At 38.1% G+C, this 17205-nt stretch overlaps 1 protein-coding gene across 1 annotated transcript in view; it reads left to right on the plus strand.

Annotated features, from left to right (window-relative positions):
* LOC140232555 (dynein axonemal heavy chain 5-like) overlaps positions 1-17205 on the plus strand; it is an 89182-nt gene that overhangs the window by 3936 nt on the left and 68041 nt on the right. Inside the window, exons 2-13 of the mRNA XM_072312651.1 lie at positions 6222-6356; positions 7790-7871; positions 8567-8599; positions 10411-10568; positions 11667-11807; positions 12475-12690; positions 13322-13498; positions 14050-14163; positions 14638-14745; positions 15485-15794; positions 16086-16222; positions 17051-17136. Of these exons, the coding sequence (XP_072168752.1) occupies positions 6222-6356; positions 7790-7871; positions 8567-8599; positions 10411-10568; positions 11667-11807; positions 12475-12690; positions 13322-13498; positions 14050-14163; positions 14638-14745; positions 15485-15794; positions 16086-16222; positions 17051-17136 (1697 nt within the window). The remainder of the gene's footprint in view (positions 1-6221; positions 6357-7789; positions 7872-8566; positions 8600-10410; positions 10569-11666; positions 11808-12474; positions 12691-13321; positions 13499-14049; positions 14164-14637; positions 14746-15484; positions 15795-16085; positions 16223-17050; positions 17137-17205) is intronic.

Here is a 17205-nt window from a genome sequence, read left to right on the forward strand (position 1 = left end):
ATTTGCGTAAATTTTACCTGCTTTTCACGGAAGATTTTGTCATCTAAAGTTCTTTTTTGGTTCCTGACCGGATTAAGAAACTGTTGTTTCTGATTTTGGCTTTTTCGTAGAGAGGAAACTTAGATACTCATCATACATTGGAGTCAAGGAGACGCAAGCATGATTTATACTAGTTTTTCCGTTTTGAAATGTCTGTAAAATTCTCTCCTAAGCCAGAAGTATGCTCCGCACAAAGTGTACAGTGGTGCGAAAGAGCTCTCTCATTGGACAGTGCGTGCGTTCAGCGCTTGAACTACATGCGTGCCAAGAAACCGCAATTCTGTGGCATGAAACCGTTATGTAGCAGCGTAATGACGTAATGCAAGCGCTGAGTGCAGGCGCTGTCCAATGAGAGAGCTTACTCTTGAGATTGCACGGTTTCAAGCTGATCAGCACTGTCATCGATGTATATTTTACTGGTTCCTGACCGGATTAAGCAACAAATTGTCAAGATATTTACATGGATACAAAGATTAGGAGATGGACTACCAAATAAAGCATTTTCATTGAGACGCAAGGTGAATTTGGTATTTTTTGACGTCTTGAAAGTGTACTGCATGAATTACTTTTTTCATCATTTTTCAAGCTCAAATTACGCTATGATATTTTTCATTTACAATAATTTGAGTAACATGTGACGATAGCTTACATATTTTCCTTGAATTTGATACCAAATTTGTGAACATAAGGTGTATTTTTGTAGCCGAAAGCCCAAGGACAAAATCCCCTTACGCAGCTCATTACGTATGCAAGCCTAAAGCGGGCTTGCATACGAGTTGAATAAATACGAGCGAATTATCGGGTGCTGCGGACTGACTGCAAGATTGTGTGTTTGTAAGCTAATGATTTCCAACTTACTCTACCCCATCAATGTGCAGTCAAATGTAAACTGTTGATTGTGTGTGTGTGAGACATATCTGGTGATGCGACAGATACTGTGCAATACCATGTTTGCACAGAGGAATCCAAACTTTAACCCATAACGCACTTAGTTTTGATATAGTTTTGAGAATACTGTAAAATGAGGAATGTTCATGTGCATTTTAATTTCATGAATTTTGCAAGAGCCAAGAGTCGCAATATTAAAATGCATGCGAAAGTTCTTGTGTACGCTAATTATGCATTGAATGCTAGAGGCACCTCATGAAAATTTTGTGTCGTGAGAAAGGCCGTTGGCTCCGATCGTGAAAATTTCATGCTTTGAAACTATTGTGTTTTACAGTAGTTGGTCTTTTATTTTTACAAAGTGCTGCTTGTATTAGTTTTTGCTGTTCAACTGGTGAGTTCATGGGAAGGCTCTTGCAAAGAAAGAATAAGTGCACTGCATACCTGGAGATGATAATTGCAAACACGCAACTTTAGATTTTCTGTTGTAAACAGTGTATGCATTTGTTGTAATGCAAGGAACTTATAAAAATGAATGTTTAGTCACAGAGTATCAGGCAGGTGCCCAAAAGCGTGGAAGGAACCTCTCATGAATTATTTTTCTAAACATTTTCACATTCTTGGTTTGTGACTTGCTAGGCAAGTTTGATCTATAAATTTGACAGTTTGACATACCCGTACCATATTGTATGCAGATCTATTGAGTATTATAGTGGTAGATCATGGTTTAGAAAACAGGACAATCACCGTAACTGTCTTTACGAATTGTGTGCTATGGTAGCATGTGTCCTCTAGTCATACTGTGGCTCATCAAGCATAACTAATTTTGCTCTTTGCTGAAGCACATTACATTACGAAAACCTAGAGACATTTGTTTGGGATTGTGCATGTACTCAAATCATACACTGAATATGTCCATTACAAAAATCACATATTTTCATTTCTACATCAAATTTCACGATTGCACCCAACATACAATTTTGTACTAAGACTATCATTTGTGTGCTGCAAATACACCATGAATCTAAATACAAATACTCAAATAGGAACATCCAATACTGGAAATGAAGATTGTTAAAAACAATATGTGATTTACAATTTGCCTGTAGCTGCTGTGCACATTATTACATATTTTATGGAATGACTCTGAGGAAAGTAGTGGACTACCACGCAACCACTTTCAAAGTATTTTAGACAGTGGTCTAAAATGAAATTGGAATGATGACATAAGTTGTACTTTAGGCATACCGGATAAACAATATAGTCCATAAATCACTTTGAAAGTAAGAAAAAAAAAAAAATCAGGTTTCAGCTGTCAGCATATAAAAAGGAACAACAATGACAACAAAGATATAATAATTGTGTTCCTCTTTCTAGTCACTTAAGACTGCAAAGTGCACTGCTGTGTAAAAATCTGAATTCTATTGTGTAAAGAACTACAATTGATTGGAGAAAGGACCCATGGCAATAAACTTAGAGCTGTAATTCAGCCATTTGCCAGTTCAACAATCCAACAATCCATATGATTTTTTTTTCTTCAACATATTGTCCCTTTTGTTAAAGGGACTGTACAGTACTGGTTGAGGTGGGGATTCATGTTTTGAACATTCCTAAGTGAGATAATGAGAAACCTCTTATGAAATATGAAAGAGCGTGTAGTTTTAAAAAGGATTCAACGTTTATTTGATGAAAATTGGTTTTCAAATTGCTGAGATATCAAAAAAAGTGATAATAATAAAAGGCGACAGGCCACGCCTTTTATTTAGATCTCTTTGTTCCACCTTGTTTTTGGATATCTCAGCCATTTCAAAACCGATTTTCATCAAATAAACTTTTGATACCCCTTAGAATTGCATGCTCTTTGACATCTCATTGAGTGGTTTCTGAATATCTCGCCAAACGTTAAAAGCTAAATCCTCACTTCAACCAGAACTGTACACACCCTTTAAGTTGTCTAGGTTAAACCTGGCATTTAATTCATTTTTTTTCTATACATACTGATAATAAAGCATGTTTTGACTGGAAAATAAAGGGCAAGAAAAATAAGAGATAAAACAAGAGAAAATGATAATGATTTAGAAGTTTTGACTTCATACTGAATATGCCTCTTCTGATGACAATTGCCGAGATGAAGGGGGGGGGGGGGGAGGGAGGGTAGGGAATCGGGGATTGTCTGTACACCAAAGGTATTATCTTGTAATCCTCAGTGTTTACTTAGTTTTGTCAGGCAGATTTACATTCCCCACAATGAAGCTGGCCGAGTGCCTGCCTGCCTACCCTGGCCGTATAAACGAAGCCATCTTCTGTTGGCATATTACGCCAATTCCAACTACGATGCAGCTGCGGTCCCTATGTCAGTACGTACTTAGCCATCTATTGATTGCTCTCAGTTTGCATTGTCAAGACCCCACGTACAGTTGTTCCCGGATTTGAACAAGCCCTGCCGAATCCATGCTGATGAGAAGATCAAACACTCCCAAGGCTGGGTTTGCTTGGGTAGCAACCTTCCGTGTTTTTATGTTGCAAAGAAACCATAGAACATACAGTTAAATAGGTAAAATGTTGATTGCTATGCTGCCAGGTGTTTTTTTTTTTCTCTTTCTTTTCATGTTGGTGTGGCCTATTATGTAGTTAGCACAGATTTTGCAAGAGTGTTTTGAAGTACATTTTGTTATCACCATAACTCAAAAGTCAAAATCTCTGAAAGTTGTAGAACTTTTCACAAGTGTTTTTCACCTTGCTCTCTGGAGGAGAAGATGAAGATGAGGAGCAGGAGGGGAAAAATGAGAATATATAATTTGAATTTTGACCATTGTCACTGTTTCCTGAAATGATGTGAAACTTTGAAAATCCCGAACAATCCCTTTTCTTATGCCCAATGAAATGTCTGTGATTTGTTGGATTTTAATGTTGACAATGAAGTGACATATGACTGTACTGACGGTAAAGCTGTGAGAGCAACTGTAGCATCACTGCTGAGAATGACTCCTCGTTCTTTTTAAAATGAAATGTCAAGAACCTACCCTGTTTGCACTTGTGTTACCTTTATAGGCTGAAAATCATTGTCATGCCATCTTGTGATGACTACCATATTTTCTGTCTTGCTTGTGGAGTTTGAATCTGAAGCTGAATACAGCATATCACAGTCGTCTGTCCATTCCAGTGAGTGAGGGAGCACTGTTTGTATGGTCACTCATAACTGAAGGGTCAAAAAGTTCATCCTTGGGGCAGCCATACTGTAAAATTTGAATGTTTTGCTGTGTGGAAAATTGTCAAGAATTTTGTCATCACCAGACGAATAGGATGCACCTATTTTTTTTTTTTTTTTTTTTTGCAGTAAAAACATTCATACAGAAATTTACTCCTACTGAATTCTAGCCATGTTCACTTTAATTTGCCCATTATGAAGAGTTAATCATACAAAAGTTTCCACTTTGACAGTAGTTGGCCCATACATATAAGGGTAATACAGTGTACCTGGAATATTCCAAAATTCACCAGTTATCAAATATAAAGTCAAGAATAACCCAAGATTATAAAGACCTGTAAAATTTCAAATGACTTTGGTAGAACTTTCTACAAGTTTTTAGAAGTAAATAAAAAGTCATGACACAACAATGTTTGTAAAAAGTGAGTAAGTTGGGCGTAGGTGGCAATATTCTTGAAAGTTGTTGACTATCATATACGGATACTGTTAGTGTAGAATGATAACTTTTGTGGGCTTTTGTTTGCATTTCTTTAAAGAAGTGAATGAAATGAAAATGAAAACAAAAAGTGAAGTAAAGTAGTAGATAAACGGTTTGATTCGATCACTTAAAAAATTGAAAAATTGATAAAAATATAATAATCCCAAGTGATATACATGAATATGAAGCTAGTGGAACTCCAATAATGACATTGCAATTGTCTTTTACTAATGAACCTGGTTACAGGATGTGGTTAGAGATTAATTATTCATATTACATACAGTCTCTATGATAATAAAGGCAATTTTTATGTGTGAGCCTATAACGTCAGTGGTTTCCCTCAGCCACATATTCAGCAATATACCATTTCCATTATCAATAGAAAAATCCTGGACTGGACCAATGTTGATACAAATTGTATACACCTACTTTGGAAAGAAAAAGAAAAAAAAAGAAAATGAAGAAGAAGAAGAAGAGGAGGAGGAGGAGGAAGAAAAAGAAAAAAGAAGAAGAAGAAACAAAAGAAAGAAAGAAAGAAAGACACTGTCAAGTATTTACTGTCAACAAGGAGAGCCAATCTACTTGCTTCAGTACGAACATTAAAGACTACATAGTTGGTGTGTCTGCTGGTGTAGACTAACTCTGCTTGCAGTTGCCAGGTAACAGAGCTATGCACTAAGGTATGCTCCCTGAGTATACAATGGAAGTACTATGCAGTAGCAGTAATGCATGAGAGTGGCGGAGACAACTAGTGATGCGTGAAGTGCCTTTGGAATATTGACTAATTAGAGGCATCAGAGATGTAATATGATGAATTGTTTATGGTGGACCTGCCCATTTTTGTGCGGGTGATAGCAAAGGTGAAGGTGATGACCAAAATATAGTAAGCATGGGAGATTTCTGAGTTGAAGATAGTGATGACAAACATAATTTTGATGATGGATGCATATGGCTTTCTTTTGGAATATCCATACATCTGAATGTAATATGTCATGATGGATGACAATTCAAGGTACCATAATCCTTGTGTTGTTCCCTACATTTGATTACAATGTGGAGCCCCCCCCCCTCCCCCCCCCCCCCTCTGGTTTTGACTAATTTGGTATGAGTGTCTGTGATCAAAAATATTACCATGGGTGCCGGAGGATACAGTGTATACCTGTATACCACAGATTGATACCAGTTACAGGGGGTAGAAATACACAACCTTTTGTGTTGTTGAGTCAGTAGTCATGGACACACGGCCATCGGAAGAAGCGTACCAGCATTTTGAGGGGAGGATTAAGGTATATTTATCATGAAGCTCATCAACATTCTTAATCCAATTTACAAGACAAATGGAATTGTGCAATTTAAGATCATTTTGATGTTGAGAAAAAGGTGTAAAGTTGAAATGTAGTGATTTTTGTGACATCATTGTACATTGTGAGCATTCTTTGGATATGAATCGTTTGTGCAATGGCTATGATGGTTATTTTGAGTAACAATGCATCATGTATACTGTATCCTTGTACGTAGTGATTTACATCCCACTTCTCTGTTGCATACATTGTATTTTAAAAGGATTAACATTGCTGATGCCTCGTTTGAATTGTCAATTTTTTCTTCCAGCAAAAACTGAAGGAGGAGCGGGAGGCCAAGCGGGCCCAGCTTGATCCCCGCCATGAATTCGTCATGGAGGCGGTGGCCAACTCCCTCCTCCTGGAGAGGGCGGATGTTGAAGATGCGGTGCTTGAGGGGAACAATGTAAGTTGGCTTTACACCTATCTGTGGTGGTTTTCCTCCCTGTAGGGATGATTATTTAAAGTCTGGTATGGTATTCAAGTTAAAGACACCTTCACATACGTGTTGATCCTCCAATGAGAGGGTTTTAAGGCATGATGTCATCACGTCGTCCAATGTGCACATCATATGTTTAAATTTTGATATTTTTTTCATATATATAGAATATGCTTAAACATTTAGCATTCTATTTGTGTGACTCTACTTTTTTTGTTAAAAAAGTTTGGTGTGAAATAGGGTTTTCTGCTGATTGATTTTTTTTTTCTTAGCTCATAAAGCCTCACTTGTACATTAAATATGTTTGGGAATATTATTATCACTATATCAGTTATGATAAGGATGTCATGATGCAAACTTTTAACATCATAGGATCAAGATGTGTTTTGCCACTGGTGAATTTTGTCTGGAAGTGTTGATCAGCACTGCCTCCCAGAGTGTTTATGCTATTAAAATAATTTTCGACTGCAGTCCAAAACTGTAGCTTGATAATTACAATGTAGGTGGACTTCCTCCAGGCGTACAGGGCCTCTGCTTGATTGATGCACAGTTTTCAGCACCTGCCCCTCTTGATGTTGCTTAGAGTGCTCGCTATTCACTCTCCTATTCAAACGGGAGCTTTTTTCCCCCTTCAAGATAAAACCATCCAAATGCAGCAGAATCACTCTCTCATTGGGCAGAACAGTGACAGGTGCATGCAAGCATGATGAATAACCAGGACCCTGTGTAGCTGATATTTGAATTTGATTGAATTAAAACTCTGCGAGTGTGAACATGTCCAAGTGTATGGAGATGCTGCTTTTCAGGAAGAAAGGAAATGAGGCTGTAATCAAAGATTTGCCACTTCATCAATAAGTCAAGAATTTGATGCAGTTTTGATTGTTTTGTTTGATCTTGAATGATTGTGAGAACACAGAATTGCAGTGCTCACTATACATATAAAACATCTTGCTAGTGCCATGCAGTATTACACAAATCCATTCTCCCCTTGCTGCCAACTAGACTTGAAAATAATTCAAGCCAGAATCCAAAAGAAACAAATCATTTGACGTTCAAACTGCTAAAATTGTGCATTATCTAATGAGACTTTCAGTTTACTAGCACCCTGCTTACTAGCAATGAAATGCAGCTGATCACAATAACACTTCAAAGGAGGCTCAGAGCATAGTCCAAGCCACTGACTCTCAACTGGGAGGTCCCTGGTTCAAATCCACCATTCAGCAGCAGGTGTGCCTTTTAGGCAAGACACTTGGGACTTGAAGCCTTATTCCTGTGATTGATCTAGTAAAGGCATTTGATTTCTTCCTTAGTGGCTGTGTAATATATACAAACGCACCTTACTCAGATGTCTCAAGTGATTACGAAATTTAACATTATTACCTTCTTTGTATTTTCTCCAGATTGACAAAATGACAAAGTTCTTTGAGACAGAAACCAGCACCCATCTTATGTTTTTCTACCAGGAGCCAGACACAGGAGAAAGTGAGTGTACAGAGAGATAAAATCTAATATCTTTATTGCAAAATAATGCTGTTTTAATATTAAGTAAATTACATACATCAACTTCAGTTAGTGCTACTTTAGTTCAAAAAGATTTATTCAATAATGTGATAAATGCATCTCATGTGATATGCAAATATTTTGTGAGGTTTCCATTTTCGCGAGTCAGGTGCTATTCGTGGATCTAAAAACGTGCGAAAATATAGATTCTGATTCTGACATGAATGTGACGTACACGCATACCTTTCTCCATTCAACACTGTACTCGAAGATCGGGAATTTAACCACTCGAGAAATCATCGTAAAGTCCCGATTCGCCGAAAATTAGACTTGCTGTTGATATGGCGCATACAGTAACTGACATATATGTGTAAAAACATAGAGAAATGGACTGATAGATATTGGGCAGATGATGGATAGATAGAAAAAGAGAGATGGAAAAGGAGAGAGAGGGAAAGAGAGAGAGAGAGATCCCTAGCACAGTGTAGCATGTATTACGAATGTGAAAAACTGTTACATCAGTTGTCGAATATGTCCACAGTTTTTGCCAAGGCTATCCTCAGATTGACAGTTGGAAAACTGATACATGTACATTGTCACATTACAATTTAATTCTGCTGAGATACCATGATCAATATCATGGCTAAGATTTTCTCTCTTATATTCTTTCTTTTCAGATGGCCGTCATGCATGGATGCAAGACAGTCAAGGTAAGATAAAAAGGCTGAATTGTGAACAACCCAACATCACCACAACAAACAATAGTTTGTACTATTTTGTGCGATTAATTCTTCCTTCAATATGCTGGGTAAACTCTATTAAAGAAAAACGAAAAATGTAGACTTGACTGTTGCATTCTTTATGTCGTGTTGTGAAGTGGGAACTATACTTTCTAAAAGACAAGATTTTTTTTTTTTTTTTTTTTTTTGGGGGGGGGGGGGTTGGCAGGTGGTCAGATTCATGGTGAATTCCTATGTCTTGTGACTTATCGGTCCTGAATTGTGATGCACCTGCAGTGAAACTTTCTAGCAATACTTTATCAATCTTTTGGCTCCCTGCAAAGCAGCAGAATATATTGGAGCAGAGTTAACAGATGTAAGCAAGCCTAAACCGAGCACTCATGCAAGCAAAGAGTTGTGATCAAAAGCAACGTGTGACTGTGAACTTATTTCTCATACCTCATATTTCATTATTTCTGTAACGTACTGTAACACACCATTCCATTTAGAAGATGAGAGATGTCATATAGGCCTGTGACAGAACAAACGTCTTGTTCCCCTTTCTTATGCCTCCCGCAAGAGTATTCAGAATGATTGAATGTTGAATATGACATTACTGAATAGATCCAGTGAATAGGACAGGGAGGCCAGGTGTCTCATAGTACATCTTGTATTGGATGAGTGGGTGGTATTAAAGTCTACGTCAAGCAAGTGTGCCTCAAAGAACTATTACGTCAGCATGCAAGTCCTTGTGTCACCTGCTTTTAAATACAATCATTCACATGATTGATTTCCTCAAAATCAGTCCATTCAAACAGAAAGGACGAAAGAAGAAGAAGAAGAAGAAGAGAAAAAAGAGAATACAAGATATAGAGAATAAAATGCTCACTAGGAAACTGAATGAATATGCTCTTTTGTATTGAATTCAGCTGCAAGTTTCTGCCGTAATTTATTGCATGTTGAAGTATTTCATCAGTGCGGCTTGTATAAATCATGGTTGGATTTAAAAACCAGCGTGTTTTCTCTGGCATTGATTGTCCAGAACACCTGCATGCAGGCAGGAAAGAGAATACCTCAAGAAGTGTTTTTAATGTTCGATACCATTTTTACTGCTTAACACACATCAATGAACTTTTTAAAGTGGAATCTCTATAAGTTCTTGATGATTTAAATGATGTACATTTCCAATTACAATCACACATTTTTTTTTTTCACAATTTGTCAGAGGCTTTTTTTTTTAATAGCTATGATGTCAAAAACTTGTTAAAACTATTCAGCAGTGTGTTTCGAAGACATGTAAATCATTGACAAGTTAGTTTTGTTTGTAAAGAGAAATAATCTTTTTTTTTTTTGCTTCATGCAGTAAATCAAGTCACTGCTCCTTCTTGATTGTTTTGAATGCTGACAGTATACTGCAAAGCAAGATATTTGATCCTACAGCCTTCTGCATGGCGTGAATTTTTTGCGAATTGCCCCTGGCATTCAATGCGTACTTTCGCATGCATTTCATTTTTGTGAATCATGGCTCTTGTGAAATTTACAAAAATTAAAGGGCGTGCGAATATTTCTTGTTTTATAGTATACACTTTGAACCAAAATCATGTTTATGAATTTACTTTTTGACGCTGGGAAGTTTTTGCAAAAACAATGGCCTCCATAATTCAGCTATTAATGCTAATTGTGTTGGACTACTTCAGTGAGCTGTAACTCTACCAAGAGTCACATGCTAGTGGCTAATATGCTATTAGAATTTTGTCTTCATGGTGGTGCTTCTGTCTTTGTCGTGAATATCTGATGAATAGGCGAGCCAATGAGACTGGGTCCCCAAGGCACCAAGGCAAAGAGCAACAAACCAAGGGTCTATGTGACCGACGGAAAGGACATCCCACTCAACGGAGTCTGTGTGTTCTTCCTGAGGGCCAATGCCAGCAAAGCCATTACGGAAGAAACCATTCACAAGGTACGCTCCCTCTCACTTTTCACCTCCGATTATGAGTATCATATACCTTCTAACTCAGTGCTGTGAAAAAAAGAAACTCACAGAGGTGTACATATAGCACTTCTGTTTATTCATGAGGTATTCGCTATGCTGCAGAAATTGTCTGCAGTATTGCACACTGCCTGCTCTTTCCCCTCGCTGGTAGGATTATGTGAATAGTGGCATACTTCATAATCACAATATTGCCTGGCCTTTGTATGAGGGCTCATATATGGAAATATTGCCTCACTTAGGGCCATGTCTTGCACTCGTATTTGACTTATGCAAGTTTATCCCAGCATGGGCATATGCAATCAAAGATCACCCACAGAGCAAATAATATCAGGTACAGTGTATTCTGTTCTGTTTGAGCCCAAATTAACTTTTTCTTTTTCAATATCTCCTGATAGAGAAAGGCAAGTATGTTGAAAAATCATGATCATCGTGAATGTATTTAGTGTTTAAAAGGGAACACATCATTGCTGATAATGAGAATCAAGTACATCATGTACATAATGCCATACTTCATAATCACAATATTGCATGACCTTTGTATGAGGGCTAGTATTGGGATATGTTTGCCTTGCTTGCAGCCTTATCATGATGTAAGTTTATCCCAGCATGGGCATCCGCAATCAAAGATCACCCACTGCGCAAATGATATCGGGTACACTGTATTCTGTTCTGATTGAGCCCAAATTGATATTTTCTTTTTCAATATCTCCTGATTGAGACAGTCAAGTATGTTGAAAAATCATGATCATCATGAAATTTTGTAATGTTTTAAAGGGAACATGCACATCATTGCTGATGAGAATCAGGTGATATACGAAGCATGTGGGTGTATACTTACACATATCACATACACAAATCACATACTTATTAAATTTCTGTCATGATGCAAGGTGAACTGATGTCTGATATATGGCAAGGCATAATGCAATTACAAATATGAACTGGAATTGAAATATGAATTGTGGCTACAAGATGTAGATGCTTGATGTTCTTTGTATAAAATGTTGTGTTGCAGTAGGTTTTTCCTCCGTGTTCATCATTGACTCCCGTTGACCCCACCCACAGGAACTAATTTTTACAGTCCTGGACACGAACGGGATCGGTCTCCTCAACGCAGTGGAGAAGTACCTGGCAGAGGTCATCATTCCCTTTCTGCGCACCAACACCAACGGATGGGGGCAGCTTGGCTCGGCAGCAAACCATCAGGTGCGACTCTTTCAAACTGATGGAAGCAGCTTGTTGAAGAGTTTGCACAGTCAGGCAATTGGCGCATTGTGTGCAGTGTTGCGATCTAAAAAAGATAGGCAGTACATAGAAGATTTGACATCAAGTGAGAATATAAGTCATGAATGCACTTTCACTTGGAGAAGATTTCCCACCTTCTGTGATGCTTTGATTGTGTTAGCAACTACTGCTCATTCAACTGATAGATATTGCAATTTTCTAAATCAGACAAAATATGTGTACTGGTACAGGTTACATCATACTGTAAAAGCTGTTATTTTCATGTACAGATATTTTTTCCAATGAGAAGATCACAGATATTTTAGCAAGATGTTGTATTTGTGATTTGTCACCAAGGTCATTGTAAGTGCTCTAATGCCCGTCCATCCCGCAAATTTAATGCCTTTGAGATTAGGTGGTGATATTTTCATGTGTTTTAAATTCGCTGCCCCAAAATGGTTTGTGAAATTCACGAAAATGAAATCCTCACAAAAATATTAGCTGTTACTGTGGTTGTCAATTGTTATTGCATTCATCAAGATTTCATTTGATTGATGATGGAGCGGACTTGTGGTGGGAAGTACTTTAGGTTCATAAAGTGTATTGAGCTGTTATAGTTAGAGTTCTCTTTGCCTTGAATCTCTGTCAGGCCCGCCATGATTTCTTGCTGAGCCTGGAGGCCTTCGTGTCGATCCTGGGTGGGGCACAGAACTCCCTCGGGGAACGTATGGAGCTGAAGAAGTGCCAGACGTACGACGTGTCACGTCTGACCAAGCCGGCTGACTACATGGCGGTGGCCAACAGCACCCACGACCTGGAGAAAGTGGAAGACATCATGGCCGTCTGGATCAAACAAATTGAACAGGTGTGACTCGCGTTAACTTACAGATGACAATTATGATTTTTTTTTATCATTCACGGAATGCATTAGAGCACGGATGAGGCAAAGGTTGAAGTCATATTTCATAATCTTGTTTTCAGTTCTTATCTTGATATGAGTGACAAGGGTTATTTATACTAAGCAGTTCAAAGAAATATCCATTGTCTTCTGTGAATATCGTTTTGCATGAAGATGTCCTACACATCACAGTATATTTATTAAACTTATATTTACACACATGGCACATGCATCTTCAAAAACTCTGTGGTAGAGGCATTTAAAGGACATTGAATTATTCTGAAATTCTATGATGATGCATTATATTTTCAAAGACTTGTTAATTTTATGAGTGACACGAGACACATACAAATTGACAAGGAGCTTAATTTGTAACTTTGGTCATCTCTTGTAAATCCAAGTGAAGTTGAAATACTCATTTGTAGTATCAAATATGTCAGGAACTTGTTCACAGTTGTAATGATAAAGTTCTATTTGATGCTATGTGATTGCAAAGTTAGAATACACAGGATTATAGGGCCTATTGGCAGCCCTTGTTCAGACTGCAGTGCAAGACAATATTGCTATCCCTGTTCTATTGTTGTACACCCTCTTCCAGGTGCTAGCCGAGAGCGAACAAATGCGCAAGGAGGCTGACAACATCGGGCCGCGGGCCGAGCTGGACCACTGGAAGAAACGCATGTCGCGCTTCAACTACCTCTTGGAGCAGATCAAGGGGCCAGAGGTCAAGGCAGTGCTAGGAGTGCTGCAGGCTGCCAAGTCTCGCACCCTCAAGGTGATTGGATGCAGGAGCTCAAAGTGGCTCTTTCTATTCTTCCACTGTAGCTAACAGATTATAAATCTTTGTTTATTTATTCATTTATTTATTTATTTGTTTATTATTATTATTATTTTTTGCAGTTAGGTTTACCCTGTACTGATCGCTTGAGGTATATGAGTCACATCAGTAGGTATGACATTGTTGTTTAGATGTTATCTTTGTGAGATAACAGACCAAGTCTTTCTATAATATGTAAGTATTACACTGTCAGTCATAAAGATGACGAAGAATCACAGAGTACTTGACACAAGTGAGATAGTGTCTCTCCTTTCTAGTATTCGTCTGCTTGAATTTGTTAAAATGTTCTACAATCAGCTTGTGTGTCTTTTAATCCTAAATGTAACAAACATCTTTGTGCATGATGACACAATGCAGCTCTTATTCCATAGAAGCCTTCATTGAGTATGGAAAAAAAAATGACTGTCTTCTAGAAAACATTAAGTAAATGATCTAGAAAAGGACAATTCTATGTTTCCCATTTCTGTTTTTGTTCTTCGTCCCTGCAGAAATGGATGGAGTTAGACCGTCGGATCACGGATGCAGCCAATGAGGCCAAAGACAATGTGAAGTTCCTCTACACACTGGAGAAGTTTTGTGATCCTCTGTACAACAGTGACCCGGTAAGCATGTATACACACCCTTTTGTTGCTGTTTTTGTTTCTTCTTCTGATAAAGTGGACAGAATATGATACCAACCATTCAAAGAAGAAGAAGAAGCTCTTCACCAGCATTTCTCTGATATTTTTTATTATTATCAGCAGGTGTTTTTGTTTTGTTTTGTTTTGTTTTTGTTTATCTAACCTTTGACAAGCAGGCCAATCTTGAAAACAGCTGATGTTCAATGCTAATGTGTAGAGCAGTATGTTTTGCTTCTTTTGTTGTTGTTGATGGCATTCTTTAGTAATAATATTTTAGGTCTATCTGCTAGTGACGGATATTACTTCATTGAACAGTATTGTGTTAATCTTGTGTCATACCCTTCAAGAGCTATAGATGCTTGCAGGTGATACATATTATGCACTGTTTTAACCCTCTTTCTTGCATTCAAGCACATAAAGCACTTCATTTGGTCTCTGCATTGTCCATTCCTGTAGGTTGGCATGGTCGAGACCATCCCTGGGCTGATCAACTCCATCCGCATGATTCACAGCATCTCCAGGTTCTACAACACCTCAGAGAGGATGACATCACTCTTTGTCAAGGTGAGAAAGAGTCAAAGATGATGATAAGGAATCATCTCAACCTTCCCTCCCTGCAATGCAAAATACCCATCCCTAACCCCGCTTAATTCAATCATGCTATGCCAACGTCCAGAAATTCTACAAAAATCATCTATTGCGATTGGCTCTGTGAATTAATATGACTGTATTAATCAAATTGAAAGAATGTGTCTCGAATTGTGTCAAAAGTGTTCTTATGCTTTTCATATCTTCAAAATATTTCCCAGTATTTTTTGTTTAAGGTGAAGGAGTATATGTATTTTTTTAACTCAAAGAAAAATGTTGGCATAGTACCTAAAAAAGAAAAAAAAAATGCTGCATTCCGTAGTAAGATCAAAATACAATTGAAGACGTAGAAATTGAATCCGAAAATAGATGCTATGATGCATAGATATATAGAAATAACACAAGATTTATATTTAAATGAATGATGGAACCAAGTTTTATTGAATAAGAAGAAATATATTATTTTCCCAGTCTCCATTCTATGACATTAAGCACTGTAATGGAAAGTTACAACTGAGTCAGCTGGTTTAATTACTATCATTTTTGTAAGCTGATCACTCTTTTTTTTTCTTGCTAAAGTGGTAAAGATAGTACCCAAATGTTAATGAAGTGGTATAATGAGTGACAGCTAAGTGCACAGACACATATAGGAATAAATCATGTTCATTCAAACTGTGAATAAACTGGGGTGTCTGTTTGGAAATTTTGACCACAGGTGACCAATCAGATGATTACGTCCTGCAAGTCCTACATTACCTGTGGCGGCTCCATGTCCATCTGGGAGCAGCCACGCAATGAGCTGATCCCCAAGCTCAAGAGCTGCATCACCCTGAACCATGAGTACCAGCAGTCTTTCCAGAAGACCAAGCAGAAACTGGAGAGCATGCCATCCGAGCGCCAGTTTGAGTTCTCCGAAATGTACATCTTTGGCAAGTTCGACACCTTCGAGCGCCGCCTAGTCAAGATCATCGACATGTTCGACATCATTGAGCGCTACTCCCACCTTGCCGACTCACGAATTGAAGGTAAGAGAAAGAGTTGCAGGGTTCCTCCCTCCATAGTGAAATCAGTAATCATGATAATGCGTACAGCATCCTGTGACATAGTCCTCGTCCTATAAATATTACTGGATATGATAATGCACAGCAGTCTTGCTGGCGTCCAGTCCAATTGTGGTTAGACACATCCATTCTGTGCTGTAACTCAACTTCAGGCAGTGTTGATCATTGTACTTCAGCATTTGTGTGAATACATGCGATCCTCATGTGAACTTGCTGTGATATTATCTCTCGCCTCCCGTTTCATCCATCACACAGGGATGGAATCCATGGCGAACCGTTTCACCGTCATCTACACATCCATGAAGAAGAAACCCTATGACCCACTAGACCAGAGAAAGGCAGAATTCGACTCCGACTACTCCGACTTCAAGCGCTCCGTCAATGACCTCCTGGTAAGTGCCCAGTCTTGCATGAGCTTGATGTTTGAAGACGCTAGTTATGTTAGCATCAGGAAGAGGTAAACGACAACATACAGTGAGGTGATCAGAGAAGATAAACAACTGATCATCAAAGTGAACATTGGCTCTGACCTTATTAACTCCACTAGCTCCTTTTTGGTAAAAGAAAGTCTTGCTTACCCTGAAAAAAAAAAGAACAACTTTGCGACATTATACAAGAGAGACACCAACTACTAAACTACTACCCAATGAAATGATTAAGGTTTCCTCTTTTTTTTCTCTCTTTTTTATTGTGTAAATCAATGACTACTGATTAAGATGGGGCAATGCTACTGTATTGAAATACAGTTGTATGTAGAACCTACTTTTAACTCTTTATGTTGCCAGAGGAGGTTTTATAATCATAGTGATGTTATATTTACATTGTGATTACATTTTCTGTTGAGTGTCTTTGTTTTCTTTGCAACAGCTTTTTGTGTAAGATAGCATGTTATGGCCAAGGGTGTGAAGAAAATACACTATCATCCTCACCGCCCTAAATAAAATGCACTAGTAAAGATATTCAGGTAGATATAACACTCTGTTAACAAGATTTTCAGACATAGTAGTTTGCTCTTCTTTTCATAACAGAGTCCTGCTTTGTCAAGGTAAAAGAAAATATAAAACAAAATCCAGACACAAGAATATCTTGGAAAATATGTGGATTGCATATTCCAGGCAGTAGTCTAGGTGATTTGGTATGCATGGAGTGCTTGGTGTATGATGTGGGTGTGAAAGTGGACACCTAATCAATACTGCCCTATTTGCCTTTCTTTTGTCAAGGTTCAAATAAAGACTTTCATGGACAACATGCTGGACAAGATCTACAATGTTCCCAGGGCCTTGCAGACCATCCGCAAGTTTGAGAGGTGAGGATCCTACCATTTCAGTCTGTCGCTTCAAATTTCAGGAAGCTGGTAGTGAATTTCCTTGCCCTT

This window comes from Diadema setosum, chromosome 9, assembly GCF_964275005.1.
Source record: "Diadema setosum chromosome 9, eeDiaSeto1, whole genome shotgun sequence".
In the NCBI taxonomy this organism is placed as follows: Eukaryota; Metazoa; Echinodermata; class Echinoidea; order Diadematoida; family Diadematidae; genus Diadema; species Diadema setosum.